The sequence below is a fragment of the Mirounga leonina genome, unplaced genomic scaffold, assembly GCF_011800145.1.
Source record: "Mirounga leonina isolate KUSES-001 unplaced genomic scaffold, KU_Mleo_1.0 Mir_177, whole genome shotgun sequence".
NCBI classification, from domain to species: domain Eukaryota; kingdom Metazoa; phylum Chordata; class Mammalia; order Carnivora; family Phocidae; genus Mirounga; species Mirounga leonina.
Window position 1 is genome coordinate 3,295,291 of NW_023270459.1, and position 21,475 is coordinate 3,316,765.

Sequence of the window (21,475 nt, forward strand, 5' to 3'; positions counted from 1 at the left end):
AACAAATGTTAGTGTAACTTTCCAAAGATCTTATGACCCAAGTGCATTTCCATCTGCATTTATGTACTTAGAAAAAGTTTGGAAACACTAATGCATGGCATATAGAGTTCAGTATTGGTATTCCGTGATTTCTACTCGGGACCTAGGCTTATCCTCCTTCACCTTCCCCGTGGCCTTCTCAGACCCTGCATCCTGAGCTCAAGACTGCCACCCTTCATTCAGGTTCTCCTCTGCCACATTCCCAACCCGTTAGGCTGAGACTACATTTCCCAAACGCCTCCACGATGGGCCCTTACCTGGCGTCCCTGTGGCCCCGCCCGAATTGGGTTGAAAAGTCGGGACGCCGGGCAGCTACCCTACAGCAGTACCAAGGGAGTACTGCACTTTTGGGGGGCGCCGGGACTGGGGAATGAATTCTCATCCGAAACTTGAGCACCCAACTCCACCAGGAAGGATCGTGGGGCGGGCTGAACAGCCCGGGTCCGGGAGGACGCCTAGTTCATGGTGCAGCGGCGAGTCGTTCGCTCCTGATCCCGCTCTCGGAGCGCGGCTCCTTGTGGAGAGGACTCTGAACTGTCTGCTTCCCGGCTTTTAACTACGGTTCCTAGTAGCCTCTGGGCATTTCGTAGTGTGCAGCGAGGACTGTTGCACAAGGGTTAACTTAGAGGACTCGGGTTGTGCTGGGGGCGTACCAGCCCACCCTTTCCTCCGCTGTGGGCTACATTTCCCAGAAGCCTCCACGGTCCACAACTTTTTTTTTTTTTTTTTACCCCTCAGCAGCCAACTTTTGCTGCTTGGACCTGTCGGTTCGCCCAGGTCCGCAGAGGATGCTCAGGCGAGGTTGGGCCGTCAGCGCTGGCCTTCACTGAAGGCTAGGAACACGACGCGACACTGGGTGAGGACTTGTACCGGCCAGGCTCTGGTTAGAGTTTTCCTCCCCGGGACTACATTTTGTGAGGGCTCCGCGGTATGTGCTACTTCCGGCCGCAGTTGGCTGGGGGTGGTGAGTTGGCGGGAGTTCGGGCGCGAGCGGCTGGGGCGTTGCGGGCCGCCCGACTCACTGGTTTGGGGCGGATTCGACCAGACTCGCGTGTGAGGACCCGGGAGAAGTGCCCGGTGAGGAGCTCCGGGCGGGGCCGGGGTCTGTCTGGAGTCTTTCTTACGGGTGGCTGTCGGGCATTTCTAGGCTGCGTTCTCGCGCTCGAGAAGTAAAGGACGGGGGGGAGGCTGGGGAATGTCGAGGCTTCCACTCCTGACTCGGGGGAGGGAGGTATCAGCCGTGCACCTGCACGAAGTGGGCGAGTGGTTTCATGCTGGCTCTGGAGCTGGCTGGCAGTGTCTGGAGGTCAGAGGTGTCGCTGCTGTGTGACCTGCCTGGACAGAAAGTCCGTGCGATACTCCCCGGACGGGGACTGTGCGCCCGACCTCCATTGCTCGGCGACCGGTGCTGGTGGGGCCGCGGTTAGTAGACTGAGAGAGGCTCCATGTGGCCGCATCGCCGACTCTGCCTTTGGAGCTAGAACTGGAAGGGCACTTCCCTTTGTACTTTCTTGGTCAGCGTTGAGTGGGGTCAGCGAGCGGGTGGGTTCTGGGGCAATCTCAGACCCCGCCTGCGTTTCGAGCCTTTCTAACCCCCATTGGATTCTGGATCCCAGCCGAAACTGACAACCGAAACCGCCACTCGCTCTTCAGCACGGTGAATGGCCGCCTCCCAGGGGCTATTTCTGGTGTCCCGGGGTTTTCTAGACCTTGGGCCTTGGAGACCCTCCTTCCTAGACCTTGGGCCTGGGAGACCCTCCTTCCACTTCCCTGTGCTGAGGGCTCAGGAGATCCAGGCCCATAGCGGTGCCCCCAGTTTTAGAGGACAGGAGTGTGGGATTTTGACTGATGGATCCACGTAGGTTGTGTTTTATCTGGGCTCAGTGTAAGATACAGGGCCCGGAAGAACCCAGTCAGGCTCCTATGGAGGAAGGAGGTCATAGTCTGGGGTTCTCTCCCAGGACTCCCCTCTGGGCCCCTAAGGTCGCCCGCTTTGTGTGATGATAGGAGTGGGGGTGGGGTTACAGGCTTCTTTGGCCTGGAGTGGAGCCAGGGTTTGCTCTGACTTGGCCTCGTCTGAGCTCCCAGAAGGGTCTGTTGTCTTAAAGTTTCTTAACCCTTTTCCATCTTTTTCATTCTCTAAGAATCCAGAAGAGGAGAGAAAAGCCACTGTACATCAAAAGTCATGGCGGAGGTAAGTTTTATTTGGCACTCTTTTCTTGGAAGGGGCTTCCTGGTTTTTAAAACAATATCTTGTTTCAGGATTCTGTCCAAAAGATTTACAATAGTGATTTGAAAAAAGGTAAGAGAGAAGGAAACCATATTTATGGAGCAGTTTTCCTAAACCAGACAGGAGTCTAAAGCAGGGCTGTCTGGGGGCCCCTGGGTGGCTCAGTCGTTAAGCGTCTGTCTTCCGCTTAGGTCATGATCCCAGAGTCCTGGGATCGAGCCCCGCATCGGGCTCCTTGCTCCGCGGGAAGCCTGCTTCTCCCTCTCCCACTCCCCCTGCTTGTGTTCCCTCTCTCGCTGTCTCTCTCTCTGTCAAATAAATAAATAAAATCTTAAAATAAAGAAATAAAAATAAACCAGGGCTGTCTGCTTTACATACATTGTCTCATCAATCTAGAATTTCCATTTCCCTGGATTGTATTCATTCCCAGATAGTGTGACAGATGTGCCTCACTGATTTGGCAGGGAAGTTAAAGAACAGAATGAGGTTACTTGCTTCAGGCTCACTAATTTCTTTGTGGTCCGCTTCAGAGTCACATGCAGTAGCCTATTTGCTTCCAAATTTTTCTTTTTTTTTAAAGATTTATTTATTTATTTGAGAGAGAGAGAGAGAGAGTGTGTGTACATGAGAGGGGGGAGGGTCAGAGGGAGAAGCAGACTCCCCGCTGAGCAGGGAGCCCGACGCTGGACTCCATCCCAGGACTCCAGGATCATGACCCGAGCCGAAGGCAGCCGCTTAACCAACTGAGCCACCCAGGCGCCCCTGCTTCCAAATGTCTAACAGCCTGGAAGGCCTGCCTGCCCTGGTTAGCTCTACATACTTTTTTCCCCAAGATAGAAATAACCTAATTGCTCTCTTTTTTAAAAGATTGTATTTATTTTTCAACAGAGAGAGAGACAGCGAGAGGAAACACAAGCAGGGGAAGTGGGAGAAGGAGAAGCAGGCTTCCTGCCGAGCAGGGAGCCGGATGCGGGGCTCAATCACAGGACTCTGGGATCATGACCTGAGCCAAAGCAGACGCTTAACGACTGACCCACCCAGGCGCCCTAATTGCTCTCTTTTTAATGACTAAAATAATATAGGATTCTTGGAAAAATTTCAAAACTTGAGAAAGCTGATTAAGAAAGTTTGTCACCCATGGTCCCACCATCTAGAGATAGTCACGATTAATATTTTCAGATTTTGTCTGTGCGTATGTGTAGGTATGTAATTTTGTTCTCAGAATGGGATCATGCTACTGATAGAAGCAACCAACTTGGGGCACCTGGGTGGCTCGGTCGTTAAGCATCTGCCTTCGGCTCAGGTCATGATCCCAGGGTCCTGGGATTGAGCCCCACATCGGGCTCCCTGCTCCACAGGAAGCCTGCTTCTCCCTCTCCCACTCCCCCTGCTTGTGTTCCTGCTCTGCCTCTCTCTTTCTCTGTCAAATAAATAAATAAAATCTTTAAAAAAAAAAAAAAAAAGCACCCAACTTGTGTTTACTTTAAGCTACTTGTGGTTTCAAGTTCTTTACATGTGTTATCTTGTTGAATCCACATTAATAACCCTGTGAGACAGGTAGGACTGTATTTCTTCAATTCTGTTATGCATTATTTTTTCCTTCACACTTGAACTTCTCTGAAATCAGGACTGGTTTTACAATTCCTGGCAAGTCATAGTTTCCTTGATGGCATTTTTTTCTGGTGTATAAAGTAATGGTGGCTTTACAATCAGTGGTACCTCAGAATTGATGAAATATGGTATTTTAAGTTGACAGATGAGGAAATAGATTCTATTAAGTCACTCCAAACTTAAACAGTTAACAAGTAGTACAACTGGGATCCCTCTACTTTTTTTTTTTTTTTAAGATTTTATTTATTTATTTGACAGAGAGAAAATGAGAGAGAGAGCACATGAGAGTGGGGAGGGTCAGAGGGAGAAGCAGACTCCCTGCCGAGCAGGGAGCCCGATGCGGGACTCGATCCTGGGACTCCAGGATCATGACCTGTGCCGAAGGCAGTCGCTTAACCAACTGAGCCACCCAGGCGCCCCGGGATCCCTCTACTTTTGCCTACTTGTCAGAGTGTTATCTTTTTTGGTTTATGTTGAGCAAGTTTAAATGTTAAGCATATTCTCTGTCATTTATAAGTTGTTTTAAAAATATTTTTTACAGTTAATCTATTTTGTATGTGTTTTAGATTCAGAGTTTTCAAAAAATGTTTTCTTCCTTTATGTCATGGCCTTCCCTACTACAAATATAGAAAAGTCATTCAGGGGTTCCTGGGTGGCTCAGTCAGTTAAGTGTCTGACTCTTGATTTCAGCTCAGGTCATGATCTCAGAGTTGTGGGATTGAGCCCTGTGTTGGCCTCTGCGCTTAGAACGGAGTCTGCTTGAGGGCGCCTGGGTGGCTCAGTTGGTTGAGCGGCTGCCTTCGGCTCAGGTCATGATCCTGGAGTCCCTGGATCAAGTCCCGCATCGGGCTCCCTGCTTGGCGGGGAGCCTGCTTCTCCCTCTAACCCTCCCCCATCTCATGTACTCTCTCTCTCTCTCATTCTCGCTCTCTCAAATAAATAAATAAAAATCTTAAAAAAAAAAAAAGAACGGAGTCTGCTTGAGATTCTCTCTCTCCTTTTCTCTCTGCTCCCCTCCCCGTTCGCACTCTCTAAATAAATAAATAAAATCTTAAAAAAAAAGTCATTCACATTTTCCTAAAGTACTTTGTCTTTTGCCCAAATGATTCAATCTTTAAGCATCTGGTGTGAGATATGACCAGCAAGTGTTGGCTGTAAAATTCCTAATTTGGGGTGTTTATTTAGATTTTTCTTTTCTGTGACTTTGGAGTAGTCAATTTTAAAGAATGGCATAATATTTGTAGTATTTTCAGGGTGTTTTCCTTGGATGTGTCTGAGTGTGGCTCTTCATTAATTCTGGCCGGTTCTCAAGGGTTCCTCTCTCTTCGAAAGACTAATAAAATACTCTTTGTATTTTGAATTAATCTGTTTCTTTCTTTCTCTGACTTTTCTTTTGAATTCTGTGAGAACTTATTGAGTCTGTCTTCCCATTCCCATCCTGGCCAGAACCTTCCTCAGATTCTCAGAGGAAAAACTACACCCTCCCCATCCATTCTTAGCACATTTTGATAAAGAAGAAACTCCAGCTTCCCTTGCCCTAAACCCTTGACAGTTGTCATTTCTCCTTCTGTTTCCTCCTCTCCTCAGAGTGGTGGATTGCCCTTTCTCTCTCTTTTTAAGATTTTATTTATTTCACAGAGAGAGAGTGTGAGCACAAGCAGGGGGAGAGGCAGACAGAGGGAGAGGGAGAAGCAGGTCCCCGCAGAGCAGGGAGCCCGATGCGGGGCTCCATCCCAGGACCCTGGGATCATGACCTGAGCCGAAGGCAGCTGCTTAACCTACTGAGCCACTCGAGCGGCCCCCATTCTCTGCCTTAATGAAAAGCTATGCACTGTTAAAAAAAAATGGTAGAGTCTTACCCTATTTTTGCTATGTGATCATGGGCTTCTTCATAACTTCCTCTATATAATGTGGTCATTATACAAGATTTAGAGAATGTGATAGTGATGGAAATTCACCTGAGTGTGTGCTTAAACTGGCAACCTGGAGTTCCCCCAACTCCCACCTCCTGGTCTCAATCCCATTGCTTCTGTCCCTTTCCTATTTGCTGATCTCATGCCTTATGACCTCACTCCACTGTCTGCAGGCCAGATCAGACCTTTTTGTAGGGGTGGATAGTGCATTGTCCTCTAAATGGGCTCCCTGCCTCTTTTACTCCTTGCCAATAAAATAGTCCAGTCATGTCACTTCCTTTATTGAGTGAATCCCTGTTACTTTCAGGACAAAGCTCCAACTCTTTCATGTTCATTATACATTTACTATAAAGCACATTCTATGTTTACTGGAGCACCAATCCTAGTATTGGAATAAAGCGGTAAGTAAGGATGCGTTTAGTCCTGCCAGGGATGACCTGTCACCCAAGACTTTTCCATTCCATTTGCCACCCCCCCAGGCAATCTGATTAATGTGCATCTTCTTATTAGTATGAGTTTATGCAAAATGATTGTCTTGTGTTAAGACCCAATGTGATCGGGTTTTCTGAATCCTCCAGATATGGTTGAGAAGAATGTTACTTGAATTGGGTGCGTTATTCTATGTGGCCATTAAATCAAGCTTGTTAATTTTGTTTGTAATTTAAATAGTTTCTATTTTTACTGATTTTGTCTGTTGTGTCTATCAATTATTTCAAGTGATGTGTTCTCTCATAATGATGAGGATTTGTCATAATTTTCTTTATTTATGTGTGTGTGTCTATATATATTTTTTATTAGGGATGAATACAAGTTATATTTTCACCTTTTACCTCCAGTCTCTGGATATTTATGTTTTGGATGTGTCTCTTATAAACAGCATATATCTGGGCTTTGGTTTCTGACCTTTATCTTTTAATGAGATTATTTAGCCCATTAATACTAATTGCTGATATAGGGGCACCTGGCTGGCTCAGTCAGTGGAGTGTGTGACTCTTGATCTCAAGGTTGGAAGTTCGAGCCCCATGTTGGGTGTAGAAATTACTTAAAGTCTTTTTAAAAAAAATTTCTGATATAATTGAAAATAAATATAAATAAATTACTTAAAAATAAAGTCTTTTTTTAAAAAAATTGCTGATATATCATTATTGGCTTAGTTTGTGCTTTTTATTCAACCTTTTCCATATTGTTTTAATCTCATTTCACCCCTCTGTGAGTTTGAAAGTTATAAACTAGTTTCATTTATTTAGTGGTTACCTTAGAAATTTTAACGTATTTTAACTTAACCAGTGTCCTAAACTAAAGAACATCTTTATGTTCTTGCCGAACAGTATAAGACACTAGGATAATCTAACTGATTAAACTTATATTGTTGTCAGATATTTTAATTCTACGCTTTTTTTAACCCATAAAAGATTTTTATTTTATATATTTCGATGTTAGCTTAGTTATCCACATATTTACCAATTTCTTTGTTTATTTTTCTTATATTTTAAACCCTCTACCTTGGGATCACTTTTCCTTCAGATGGAAGTACCTACTTTAATGAGTTTCTGGGGGTTTTGGTTTTGGGTTTTTTGAAAATGTCTTGATTTGCCCCCATTTGTGAAAGATAGTTTTTTCCCAGCTGACTGAGATAGTCTGCTCTCTTCTGGTTTATATTGTTGCTATTGAAACACAATCAGATTGGTGTTTCTGTGTAGATAATCGGTCTTTAATCTCAAATTGCTTCTAACATTTTCTCTTTGTTTTTAGTGCTCTGCAGTTTTGATATAATTGTCTAGGGTTTCTTTTTATTTATTTTCCTTGAGACTCATTGGGCTTCTAAATAATGCTTTCTTTTGCTAGTTCTGAAAATTTCTTAGCCATTAGGTCTTTTTATTTATTATTTATTTTTTTTATAAGGAAGCTCCATGCCCAACATGGGGCTTGAATTCATGACCCCAAGATCACGAGTCACATGCTCAACTGACTGAGCCAGCCAGGTACCCCCATTTGGTCTTCAGTTACTGCCTTTTCTCAGTTCTTCTTTTTCCTTCCAGAACTCTGGTTAGATATCTGTTAAACCTCACTTTATCTTCTTGCCCTCTCTTACACTTTCCCGTGTTGTCCTTTTTGATAGCATTCTGCATAATCTCTTTTTATATCTGTAGTCCAGTAATTTTTCTCCAGAAATATTTATTTGAGCCATTGTATGACTTATTTTCAAATATTAGGGTTTTTTTGTTCTATAAGTACTTTTTCCTTTTAAATCTACCTGTCATTTGGGACACCTAGGTGGCTCAGTGGGTTAAGCGTCTGCCTTCAGCTCAGGTTGTGATCCCAGGGTCTTGGGATCGGTTGAGTCCCATGTCAGGCTCCCTGATCAGAGGGGAGCTTGCTTCTCCCTCTATCTGCCATTCTCCCTGCTTGTGCATGCTCTCTCTAACAAATAAATAAATAAAATCTTTTAAAAGATTCTCACCATCTTACTTCCTTTTTGTAGTATACCTGTTTTATATTCTTTGTCATTATCTATGTAATAAATGAATCTTTGCAGGTATGACATTTTCCCCCTAACATTTTATTTTTATTGTGGAAAGTTTAAAATATTACGGAAATTTGAAACAACTGCATGATTGATTTTCCTGACACTCTGATCCTGGAATTATGCCTCTGTGCATGTTTTATTTTTATTTAGTTTTTTGTTTAGGTGAAATTCACATAACATACAGTTAACCATTTTATAGTGTAGAATTTAGTGGTGTTTAGTATATTCACAGTGTTGTGCTGTCTTATTTTTGACATTTGGGTCATTTTCCTTGGAATTCTGTTATGGATTCTTTTTTTTTTTTTTTTTTAAGATTTTATTTATTTATTCATGAGAGACAGAGAGAGAGAGAGAGGCAGAGGGAGAAGCAGGCTCCCCGCTGAGCAGGGAGTCCGATGTGGGACTCGATCCCAGAACCCTGGGATCGTGACCTGAGCCGAAGGCAGAAGCTTAACCATCTGAGCCACCCAGGCGCCCGTTATGGCTTCTTGAGGCCTGGTTGAAGGTTGTTCTTCTAGGCCAAGTCAGTGTTTGCTTCTGCCAAGAGCACTGCCAAACCAGAGCCACCTTAAAGTAGATTTATAGATGGAAAGTTTTCTAGATTCACCTTAGTAATGTGCATGTGAGCCACAGACCTCTGGGAGGGCTGGCTTGTGGTTATAGTTCCTCAGGGGAAAATGTTTTTCTTCCACCAATTGCCAAGATTCAAGTCAGGCCATTTTCCTTGTAGCACCCAAGAATGGGAGTGTTGCTTCTACTTTTTCTTTCTTTTGTGGGCATGGTCTTAGATGTCCCAGGTCTTTGCAGTGCAGAACCACTTAGATTCCCATTTTGACCAGCTCTCAGCTTGGTCTCCTCTCCCCTCATTCTCTGAATGTCAAAGCTCATGATCATCTTGGCTCAGCAGAGGTTCTCTGGTAAAATAAATGTCAGTGGCTCAGCACACTCCTATTTGTTCTCCAGCTTGACTCAGTTTTAGCTTCTGAAGATTACTTTCCTTCTTTTCCAGATCATCATTGCATCCCAAAATGTTTTTAATATTCAGAACATTATTTTTCAGCTGGTGATTTGGTCATGGTAACCAGTTCCCTGCAGAGTTTGATGTCCTGTGATTGTCTCTACTTTTCTGCTTTTCCTTCCTGATTCTGAGCTTTTTAAGGGCAGGTGCTGGATCTAAATCATCATGTCCCCAAGTGCCCACACAGAGCCAGAGTCATGGGGAATTTTGATATTTTCGGATAAAGGAATTTTGTTTGCAGAACTGCTTCTTTCCTCCCTTTCCCTTCTACCTTTGATTTCCTCTTATAGAGTGCTGTGCTCTGTAGAGACACACCGAGCAGACCAAGCATTTTCTCCTCTAAATGGAGAGCCCAGTATAGGACTTTTTTAAAGGATCATCAGAAATCTCCGGCTGCATCTCTGTTAAGAGCCAGAAGTGGGGGGCACCTGGTGGCTCAGTCATTAAGCTTCTGCTTTCAGCTCAGGTCATGATCCCAGGGTCCTGGGAACGAGCCCCACATCAGGCTTCCTGCTCCACAGGAAGCCTGCTTCTCACTCTCCCACTGCTTGTGTTCCCTCTCTTGCTGTGTCTTTCTCTGTCAAATAAATAAAATCTTTAAAAAAAAAAAAAAAGAGCCAGAAGTGGAAGACTATCATCTACAGAGTTGGAGAAATCTAGATTCAAAACCCAAGGGGCGCCTGAGTGGCTCAGTCGTTAAGCATCTGCCTTCAGCTCAGGTCATGATCCCAGGGTCCTGGGATCGAGCCCCGCATTGGGCTCCCCGCTCCGCAGGAAGCCTGCTTCTCCCTCTCCCACTCCCTTTGCTTGTGTTCCCTCTTCCGCTGTCTCTCTCTGTCAAATAAATAAATAAAATCTTAAAAAAAAAACAACCAACAATGCCACTGCTAACTGCAAATTTGAGTAAATGACTTCTTATTTGAGCTAAAGTTTCCTTCAAATTAGGATTCATGGGCTTCTCCTGAGGATTCATACATATAAGTCACCAGAAACTTAAAGTACTTAATTTGCAATAATTGTACTTGAGATTCATGTACACTGACTATCAGCAATAAGGCTAGAGATGACAGTAAAAGGGAATAATGTCAGGCAGGAAAGCCAAGTTTAGAGAACTTATGATCTAGATTGGGAACCAGAAAGTGTTGGCCATGAAGATTCTGAGAATTGTGGTTTCTTGTAAAGCCATTGCAACCTGCATCCAGGTGGTTGAGCTTTGCCAAGGCTCCACAGGACCTGCTGATCCTGGTGGGTTGTCTGGCTCAGTAGTGGTGATTCTGGACAGGGTCTTCGTGGAAAGAGGTTTCAGTTGGGGTTTTAAGGGCCCTGGTTCTGGGATATGGGAACAAAGCTAAGCAGGTACCTGATACACTGAATCTGTTAGAGCAGGGAGAGGCTGGAGACCTCTGTTGCAGAAACTGTTGTCCGGGGCTGGGCCTTCCCAAGTATTCTGTGCTCTTGGGCCTGGGGGCTTCACCATGTTTTTGGGATGACTCCATGACTGAGGAGCTCAGTGTGTTCCAGTGTGGTCCTGCCCGGGCCAGGTCAGAACAGGTCCGTCTGGGCTCAGATCAGTTGGGAAAGTTGTTTCCTCTAAATCCATTATATACAGTTGGATTCTCTGGGGTTCAGAGCCGGCAAAGTTTTGTTATGCTCCCTCAAATCAAGAAAGACAGACTCTGTGTGTGTGTGTGTGTGTGTGTGAGAGAGAGAGAGAGAGAGAGAGAAAGAGAGGGAGACACACACTTTTGTTGTGTATGTTCATCTTGGGTCACATCAGTGTGAGTCTGGATCTTCCGCCCATCAGTTCTGGCTGATCAGGAACAAGGAGAGTACAGTGAGGGCCAATTTATAGGAACAGGAACATAATAGCCAGATGTATAAACTGTTGAGAAAAGACTCATACTGCAAAAGAACTTCAGAGAACTTGTGCAACCTAGTACCCCAAAATAAGAACATTGAATATAGAAGATGGGTTGTCATACAGCCAGTAAAAATGATGTCTATTTTAGCATTTTTGGTCACATGGAAAAGTGATTGGGCTTTAATATTCTGGCATATTTATGGGCATGCGCTTTTAAGAAATTATTAAATCATGTTATAAATCATCATAGAAATCAAGTTATATTCAAATCCTATTTTCAGAAATAGAAATTTTGTAGGATTCAGAGTTTTAAGAACTTTTTATTGGGAGAATGGGAAGGAGATAGTTACAGGTGTTGTATGGTGAACATAGAGTGTGCCATGTGCTTGCATGTGTAGTTTTATTTAATTGGGAAACACCAGTTGTCTGAACTTTGGGGATAATGGAAGAGCTTAGAGCCCAAGAGGTTACTCCTCTAGTTGCAGGCATGCCTAAGCATGACGTGTGCTCTGGTCACTTTTGTTTCCACACTGCACCACCCCTGTTAAAGGCCCAGCACAGCCTGTTTTCTCAACATTGTTACCTTACTAAATTGCTTTCTCCATTTTTTTTTTTTATTCCATTGTAAAGATTTTGCCTATCAATTTCACAAATAGCATATTGATCTGTGGTTTCAGGGCTTCACGTTCAAAGATGTGGCCATTTACTTCTCTCAAAAGGAGTGGGAATGCTTGCACTCTGCTCAGAAGGATTTGTACCGAGATGTAATGTTGGAGAATTATAACAACCTGATCTCACTGGGTAAGTTATGTGTCCCCCAAAATTCAGAATTGGCCTTCTGGAATTTTATGTTCTTTGTTAGGAATTTCTCATGAGGGGCGCCTGGGTGGCTCAGTCATTAGGCGTCTGCCTTCGACTCAGGTCATGATCGCAGGGTCCTGGGATCAAGCCCCGCATCGGGCTCCCTGCTCTGCAGGAAGCCTGCTTCTCCCTCTCACACTCCCCCTGCTTGTGTTCCCTTTCTTGCTGTCTCTCTCTCTGTCAAATAAATACATAAAATCTTAAAAAAAAAAAAAAAGAATTTCTCATGAGTGCTTCTCAAATGCCTGGCTGAGTTAATGATTCTTGTTGCTTCCCAAAGAAGGGCCTATCCCTTACAAAGTTAGAATTGGCTGCTCCATTGGACAACTTTTTTTTTTTGGTTCCTCTGACCTTCACTCCTTCCATTGACCCTTAACCTGCTTACTCTTTCTTGATAATCATGGGCTAATTTTAATTCTGATACACATACAACATAACTTTGTCCTTTTTGTTTTTTGAGCAGGACTTTCTGATTCTAAGCCAGATGTGATCTCCTTATTGGAGCAGGGGAAGGAGCCCTGGGTGGTTAAGAGTCAGGAAACAAAAGAATGGTGCCCAGGTAAGTGATGGTGACCCCTATGAGGAACACTGTGGCAGGTGGTCACCCAGGGGACCAGTGAGAAGGCAGCACATCTGAGCTATTGGTAGGAAAGCTTGCTGAAAAGGTCTGAGATCTGGAGAAAAAAGGAAGGATGTTTCAGCATGAGGCCTCAAATTTTCACTCTACTTATCACTCTTGCTACCTTTCCTCATATTTGCTTCTAATTTCAGGAAGGAAGTGCCTTCCTCCTTCCCATGAGACAATTTTCCCTGTACTTTGTGTCCAGTTTTGTCCTGACTTTTTAAAGCAGCTAGCTCTATTGAGATAGAAATCACATATTCTAAAATTCACTTAAAAAAATAAAATAAAATTTACTTAAAGTATACTGTTCAGTGGTTTTTAATATAGTCACAGAGTTCTGCAATGGTGACAGTGATCTAATTTTAGAACCTTTTCATCACCCCAAAATGAAACCCCATACCCATAAGCAGTCACTTCTACACCCAGCCCTAGACTTTTATTTCTGTAAGGTAGGTAGTGATCTCCCTCTTTCATTCCTGATATCAGTATTTGTCTTCTTTCTTTTTTTTCTCGGTCAGTCTAGCTAAAGGTTTGACAGTTTTGTTGATCTTTTTCAAAGAACCAACTTAGAGTTACTTTGATTTCCCTGTTCTTTCTATTTTGTTCATCTACCCTCTAATCTTTATTATTTTCTTCATTCTGGTATCTTTGGGTTTACTTTGTTCTTTATCTAGTTCCATAATCTGATTTGAGATCTTTCTTGGGTTTTGGGGTTTTGTTTTTGTTTTTGTTTTAATATAGGCATTTTAAGCTGTAAATTTCCCTTTAGGATCTATTTTAACTATAACCCATAAGTGTTGGTATATTAAGTTTTCCTTTTCTAAGCATTTTCTAATTTCTTTTGTGATTTCTTCCTTGACCCATCAGTTATTTAAGAGCATGTTTTCTGCTTCCTTGTTGATCTTCTCTGTCCATTATTGAAAGTAGAGCATTAAAGTCTTCAATTTGTTGAATCGTCTGTTTTTTCTGCAATTCTGTTTTTGCTTCATGTACTTGGGGCTCTCTTTATTAGGTACATACATGCTTATAACTGTTACCATTTCTTTTTAGCTTTTTATTTTGCAATAATTGAAGATTCAGAGGAGTTACAAAAATAATACAGAGAGTTCCCTTGTACCCTTTGCTCAGCTTTCCCTAATGATAACATCTTACCTAATGCTAGTACACTGTCAAAACCAGGAAATTGGCAAACAGTAGTAATGAAACTATAAGTAGACCTTATTCAGATTTCACCGATTTTCATATACACTCATTTATTTTTATTTTTATTTTTTGGTGTGTATTCCTATGAAATTTTGCAGCATTTGTAGATTTATATAACTCCTACCACAATTGGGATACAGAACCTTCAGCAGTTTAGATATTTTTTATAAAATATTTTTGAAACATGCTATAATGCTTAGTTGAATAAAGCCAGATACAGAACTTTTAGAGTCAGTGCTGTTTTGGTTGTATAAAAAGGATGCTACAAAACACTGGAAGGAAATAAAAGGTAACAGTGAATAACCTAGGAAGTAGGAAGTATGCTGATTTAAGGGCCGATTTAAATCCCTAATCACTGATAGAACCCTGCAAGTTTTCTTTTTTAGAAACCTGGCCTGTACTATGGCCAGAGAAATGAGGGTCTTTTTAGGGGAGATGGTTATAGGTAAGGGACTGCTGTGAGAGAATATTAGGGGCAATATTACCAGACTGGTAAGACTTTTCAGATCATGACAAATGATATGAAGCTGGAAGGAGAGGTAGTAGGATCTAGGCAGTATGGTGGGAATGCTGTAGAAGGTGGAGGAACTTACTCATTTAAGGCCCCAAGGAGAGAAAGTCATGAATGGGTGTCCTAGAAAACCTGAATGGAGGTCCACGTCATGCAGGGCCTTCTCACCAAGTCTAGGAGTTTGGATTTTTTTTCTTAAGGACACTTGGCAGCCACTGAATGTTTTAAACAAGATAGGAACATGAGTGGATTGGATTTCTAAGACCTCTCTCTGGCTTCCTGTAGAGATTGAATCGGATTCCTGAGTGAAAATGGTGAAACTTACTAGGAGCCTGTTTGGGAAGTCCAGGTGATTTGGCCTTGCGCTAGAATGAGACCACGGGATACAGACATCAGAGAGACTGAAGATCAATTTAGGGGAATGATTTTGTACCTCTGAGGAGTGATTGTGCAGGAGAGGAGCAATGGGAGCATCCTTGATGGATGTTACTTTTTGATCCGAGCATTCCTTTAAGGCCCAAATTTATTATTCGAATCCATGCTTTTTACAGTTTTCCTTCTCTAACAGATAGTTTTTTCCAAAATATTTAAAATAACAGCATCTTCTGACATCTGACATCTGGAACTTCCCATACAGCATAAAATGCCAACATCACGTTACCAGTCATCATATAGGACCTTGCTTTTAGTGCCCTTCTCCGAAGGACAACTGTGTAGTGTGGCATTTTCATTAGATTGCAGATATAGATCATACATTAATCACAGAAGAATCTTTTCTTCTTACCAGTTCTAGGTTTATTCATCTCTCCAGATTTCCCAACTGTTTGTCTTTTCTGTAACTTGCTTTTGGCTGGTCCAACCACCCTGGACCTTAGCAAGAACAAAGGGACTATCCTAAACAGCAGGGTGCCTGCACAAGCTCTAACAACTTGCACGGAGCATCTCCTTTTATCTCAGCCTTCTTGATTTCTGAGTAGTTAAGTAACTGTCCAGTGTCATACAACTAGCAAGTCATGGGACTAGGATTCACACCCAAGCAGTCTGGCTTTATGTTTTTTGTCACAACACCATACAACCTCTCATAAATGGTTGCCATAGTATTCTTAGTTTCCGTTAGAATTTTTTCAGAATTACATAAAAGATTCTCGTTGTGTAAAGCTATCAGTCTTCCAGGGGACTGGTATAAGCACATGTACAGATACACCCTAATGGTGCTGGCTTGTTAATTGAACTATGTGCTGGGGATTGGTTATATCATGGTGAGTGAAATAAGTATTACACTAGTTCTAGGCCACTTTGGGAGAAATTATACCAGTAGATAAACTGATGAACAAATGCGTAATTCCAGAATTAGGAAAAAGATTATGAAGGCAAAAAACAGGGTACTTTACAGAAAATTAAGATACTTACAATGAAAGAAACTGGGCATGCAGGGATTCTGGAGCAGAGCATTCATGGCAAACAAAGCATTTCCTAAAAGAGTCTAAGATGAGATTGTAATTGGCATGATCTAGGAGTCCAGTAGAGGCCAGTAGAGAGGTACATAGTGAGTGAAGGTGAGAGCATCTTAAAATGAAGGTGAATAGGGAAGCAGGGTCCAAACAGTGCAGTTTTGCAGGTCTAGTAAAGAATGTTGTATTTTATTATAAGCACAGATGTGACGTACTGTATTTAAACAGTGACTCCCACACCTTGAGTTGCCCCTGCATCACAGAGAGATGAATAAAAATGCCAATAGCCATTCATTCATCAAATAGTATTTACTCTGTACAGATACACTGAAGGGCAGACAGACAATACAGAAGTAAACAAGTTGAAGTATAATATCTGTGGAGTTTAGAGGTGAAGTATACTGATGTCTGCAAGATGGATGAAGGAGAGCCAAATGTTTATTATAGAATCTAGGTAGTGGGAATATGGGAGTTCACTGTGTCAATTCTTTTAATTTTTCTGTGTGTTGAAAGTTCTCATAATAATGTTGGCAATATAGATAAAATGATATGTGATGATAAGTGCACTGCAAAAAAAATAAAGTAAGTAGAGTAAGAGGGGCCTGTTTGGTAAAGAGTGGTCTCATGTTTGAGTAGCGGTCAGAATGAAGTACTCGAACAAGCCATATTAATATCTTAGGGAAGATATTTGCAGGCAGAGATTCTGAAGGAGGAATGTGCTTCACAAGTTTGAAGAACATCCAGTTGGTCAGGGAGCTGGAGCAGAGCCAGCTGAAGAGAGGAGATCGGCAATGAGGTCAGAAAGAGGGTAGTGTGAGACAGGTTCAGGGAGGGTTTTGTAGACCGCATAAGGACTTGGACTTTTACTCTGCGCAAGAGGGAAATCCAGTGGAGACTTTGAGGCAGAAGAAAGGCCTAATCTCACTTAACAAGAACACTCTGGCTACTGTGTTAGGTATGGGATATTAAGAGGGCAACAGGGAAAACAGGGAGACCTGTTAAGAAAGTGTGTTAACCTTGGTGAGAGATGGCTTTGGGCAAAGTAGTAGAGATACTGGTAGAGAGAAGTAGTCAAGATCTGGATATATTTTGAAGCTAGAGATGAGAGGACTTGCTATTAGATGTAATGTCCTACTCTTTTAGATTCTCATTTAGTTGGTCTTAGGTGGTTCCTGGACATCGTGTTTGTACCGTTCCTCAGCTGATTCTGATTTTCACCAGAGGTGAAGAACTACTTCCTTCACAAGCTCCCCTCATTTTCTCTATTCTCATCTCCTCCCCCCACCCCCGACTCTGGGCTTTTTTTTTTTTTTTTTTCCAAATTTCAATGCTGTGTTAAGAGCTATTAAATTACTCACTATTTTTAGTTTGTCATTTCTACCTTAGAACTTTCCTTTCTCCTGCCACATGAAAATACCTTCTATTTTCTTTCTTGTTACCTTACAGATTGGGAGTCCAGAAGAGTAACCAAGAATTTATTTCCAAAGGAGCACGGTTACGAAATTAAATCATTGCACTTGGAGATAAAAAGACTTACAAGCTCTGACCTTGAGTGCACTAGGGTCAGAAATAACAGAGAAATCAAATGCCAGTTGGAGAGACAACAGGAGGGACATTTCAGACAAGCTGTAATAACCTCTGAAGAAAGGTCCGCTTCCATTCAGTGCATAGTTCATAGAGTGCCTCAGACAGTTCATACCAGAGCGAAAACCTACAAATGCAAGGGATGTAAGGAAGCTTTCAGGTGCCAATCACACCATATTCAACACGAAAGAAGTCATAATAAGGAAAAAGACTCTAAATGTGGAGAATGTGGGAAAGCCTTTAATAGTAGGTCAGACTTGATTAAGCATCAGAGAATTCATGAAAGCAAAAAAAGTAAAGAAAATAAGAAATGTGCCTCTATCCATGGCTCTGAAACTACTAAACCTCAGAACATTAACACTAGTGAGAAACGTCATAAATGTAAGGAATGTGGGAAAGCCTTTCATTCTAACTCACAACTCCGTAAACATCAAAAGATCCACATAGGTGAGAAACCCTATAAATGTAAGGAGTGTGGGAAGGCCTTTCCATCTACCTCACAACTTAATTTACATCAGAGAATTCATACTGATGAGAAATACTATGAATGTAAGGAATGTGGGAAAGCCTTTACCCGTCCCTCACATCTTCTTCGACATCAGAGAATCCATACTGGTGAGAAACCCCATAAATGTAAGGAATGTGGGAAAGCTTTCCGTTACGACACGCAACTTAGTCTTCATCAGATAATTCATACTGGTGAAAGACACTATGAGTGTAAGGAGTGTGGGAAGGTATATAGTTGTGCCTCTCAACTGAGTCTACATCAGAGAATCCATACTGGTGAGAAACCTCATAAATGTAAGGAATGTGGGAAAGCTTTTATCTCTGATTCACATCTTACTCGACATCAGAGTGTTCATACTGGTGAGAAACCATACAAATGTAAGGAATGTGGAAAGGCCTTTCGTCGTGGCTCGGAACTTACTCGACATCAGAGAGCTCACACTGGTGAGAAACCCTATAAATGTAAGGAATGTAAAATGGCCTTTACTTGTAGTACAGAACTTATTCGACATCAAAAAGTTCACACTGGTGAGAGACCCCATAAATGTAAGGAATGTGGGAAGGCTTTTATTCGGAAGTCAGAACTTACTCATCACGAGAGAAGTCATAGTGGTGAAAAGCCCTATAAGTGTAAGGAATGCAAGAAGGCCTTTGGTCGTGGCTCAGAACTTAATCGACACCTGAAAATTCATACAGGTGAGAAACCTTACAAATGTAGGCAATGTGGGAAGGCCTTTATTCGTGGCTCACACCTTAGTAAACATCAAAGAATTCATACGGGAAAGAGGAGTGAATGAAGTCATGGGAAGGCTCAAAATTTTACTGACCTCTGCAAAGTCACACTAGTAAAACACAAAACCCTCTGATTTTAAGGAATGTGGGAAAGCTTTTGAAGATAACTTAATATCAGAGCTCACAGTGTGGATACAGGGCCTTTATTTGAGGGCCAGAATTTATTTGACATGTGTTAATGCTGAGATACTTTATAAATGTTAGAGATTGAGAGGGTTCTATTTATGCTTCAAAATTTATTAGACATCAGGGTTCAATTGATAAAAGTGAAAAAATTCCATGAATGTGAGGAAAGTGGGAAGGCTTTGGATGGCAGTTAATGTGTCAGAGACAGTCATACAAACGGTTCTCAACATCAGGGTCATTTGCCCTGTGGGAAATCAGAGGATTCATAATATAAATGTCATAAATCCAGGAGACCAATTTGCGTTAGCTAACAAATTACTTGTCTCATAATTCATACTTGAGGAAGGCTACACACAGTGTTAAAAATGCAGCAAATTCTTCCCGCTCAGATCTTAATTAAATATTTGCAAGCTCATCTAAAATTAACCTGAACTGAGGCATAGTGGGAAAGGATTTAACCAATGCTCAGTCTTTACTTGCCTTATAGGGCAAATTACTTAACTAGGTCTAACTTTCTCACTTAAAAATTAGTAATATTAGCACCATCATGTTAGCATTATGAACATTAAATAATTACATTATATCTCATAGAATACTGTATGGCTCATATTGCAAGTGAGTTAAATAAGAGCTGATTTTATTTATTTTCATATTTGTGGATAGAGATCATATGAGAGGAAGGCCTTAGGTGTACTGTGACTATAGGAACATCTTAAATCATCTCTTTATTGAATGTCAGGTAATTCCTTCTGGAGAAGAATTGAAAACCGAAGTTTTCATTCACCTTGCCCTCTTGCCTCACTAGGGGAAAGGAAATCAAGGCAAGTTACAATTCAGAGTGAATGAAAAAACTTCATGTTGAAAAGTTGTAGGATGCAACAGAGCAATACTTAGGAAAATTAACTTCTTAAGATATGTGTAGAAAATGTGGACAGTTAATGGCCACGATTCATTGTCAGTTCAATGTCCTTGGTGCACTGCCTGTTCTAGTAGGTTCCTTGTAAACACTTGTTGAAATCTGAGGAATGAGAGAGTGAATGAATAAGCATTTGACTCTGGTGTGTAGAAAAGCTCTAATAAGAGCAAAGCCAAAAGAAAACAACAAAAAACCTTGAAAACTTGAGATGGGGAAAAAAAAACCCTCAGGCATCATGAATGAGAGGAAATGTAACTACAAAAAAGGAGTTTTAAGGAAAGAAGGCAATATTGTTGCCCCAGACACTGTTGGTTGCCTATCTGTTGGTGTTAGCCATTCTCCCTTTGCCAGGACTGCCTGCTGCCCATCTAAAGTCTAGGTCTTGCACCTAGTTTGCTTTGCATGTGGGCATATATATGACAGTCCTGCCCATACAAGATCTGAGCAAAAGTCTGCAAGTAGGTTTTAGGTTAAATTTTCTTTCCTAACAATAGGAGGAAATAGTCTTCTTATGTTACAGGATGCATGTCTATATGTCTGTGTGATACCTGGAATTGTGGCTGTTTGCTACCAGAGGGGTGAGAGGCTGAGATTGGCAGAGGGGATAGATTGGAATTACCTGCATCCTTGACACTGTTGAACTGATGAAATGATGCAGAGCTGCCCTGTCCCTGGATTTTGAGTAAAATAAGAAACTTCATGCATATCTGTTTTAAGTTTATACTCAATTTTTTATGATAGACCTGAGTCCTGGGAAAAAACATTTTTGTATGTATATATACATATTTATTCACCTTTAATTTAGTAAGATGAAATGTTTACATTTAGCTTTATATACTATATCTGAAATTGTGGAAAAGCATTATTTTCTTAAATACTTTTTAGACATGTATACATGTATTCTACTTTGATTTAGTAAGACATGGGAAATGTTTTTTTGTTTTTACATTCAGCATTGTATTGTGTGTGTTTATATTCAGCTCTTTAAAGCATGGCTGAAATCCTCAGTATTTTCCTGAATAAAGTAAGAACCAATAAAAAAAACTGATTAAAGAGGTATACATGATTCCTCTAGTATCAGAATATCTAACATAAAATCTAAGTCTCCAAGATACAGAGTCACAGCTATGAAGCTAGCATAATCCTTTAAAGAAATTTGGTAAAGGACAACATCCAAATCAAATCAGCTATAAAAAATAATCCACTGTACTTATGGTATATGAATATTCCAATTAAAATAGCAAGTAAAGGGGCACCTGAGTGGCTCAGTCGTTAAGCGTCTGCCTTCAGCTCAGGTCATGATCCCAGGGTCCTGGGATCGAGCCCCACATCGGGCTCCCTGCTCTGCAGGAAGCCTGCTTCTCACTCTCCCACTCCCCCTGCTTGTGTTCCCTCTCTCGCTGTCTCTCTCTCTCTGTCAAATAAAATCTTTAAAAAATAAAAAAAATAAAATAGCAAGTAAAGGGGCGCCTGGGTGGCTCAGTTGGTTAAGCAACTGCCTTCGGCTCAGGTCATGATCCCGGAGTCCCAGGATCGAGTCCCACATCAGGCTCCCTGCTCAGTAGGGAGTCTGCTTCTCCCTCTGACCCTCCTTCCTCTCATGCTCTCTGTCTCTCATTCTCTCTCTCGCAAATAAATAAAATCTTAAAAAAAAATAATAAATAAAATAGCAAGTAAAATCTAGCAGCCTGTTGAAGAAAATA

The 21,475-nt window shown here is 41.8% G+C and overlaps 1 protein-coding gene across 11 annotated transcripts in view; it reads left to right on the forward strand.

Moving 5' to 3' along the window:
* Nucleotides 1-20,820, forward strand: part of ZNF568 (zinc finger protein 568) — an 88,960-nt gene extending 68,140 nt beyond the window's left edge. For 10 of the 11 annotated variants that reach the window (XM_035023636.1, XM_035023635.1, XM_035023643.1 and 7 more), the window contains 4 exons: nucleotides 2,184-2,233; nucleotides 11,877-12,000; nucleotides 12,524-12,619; nucleotides 17,294-20,820. In XM_035023636.1, the coding sequence (XP_034879527.1) occupies nucleotides 2,184-2,233; nucleotides 11,877-12,000; nucleotides 12,524-12,619; nucleotides 17,294-18,735 (1,712 nt within the window). In that variant the 3' untranslated portion in view covers nucleotides 18,736-20,820. The remainder of the gene's footprint in view (nucleotides 1-2,183; nucleotides 2,234-11,876; nucleotides 12,001-12,523; nucleotides 12,620-17,293) is intronic. The other variant, XM_035023645.1, reaches the window with a different exon arrangement.
* The last annotated feature ends 655 nt before the right edge of the window (nucleotides 20,821-21,475 follow it).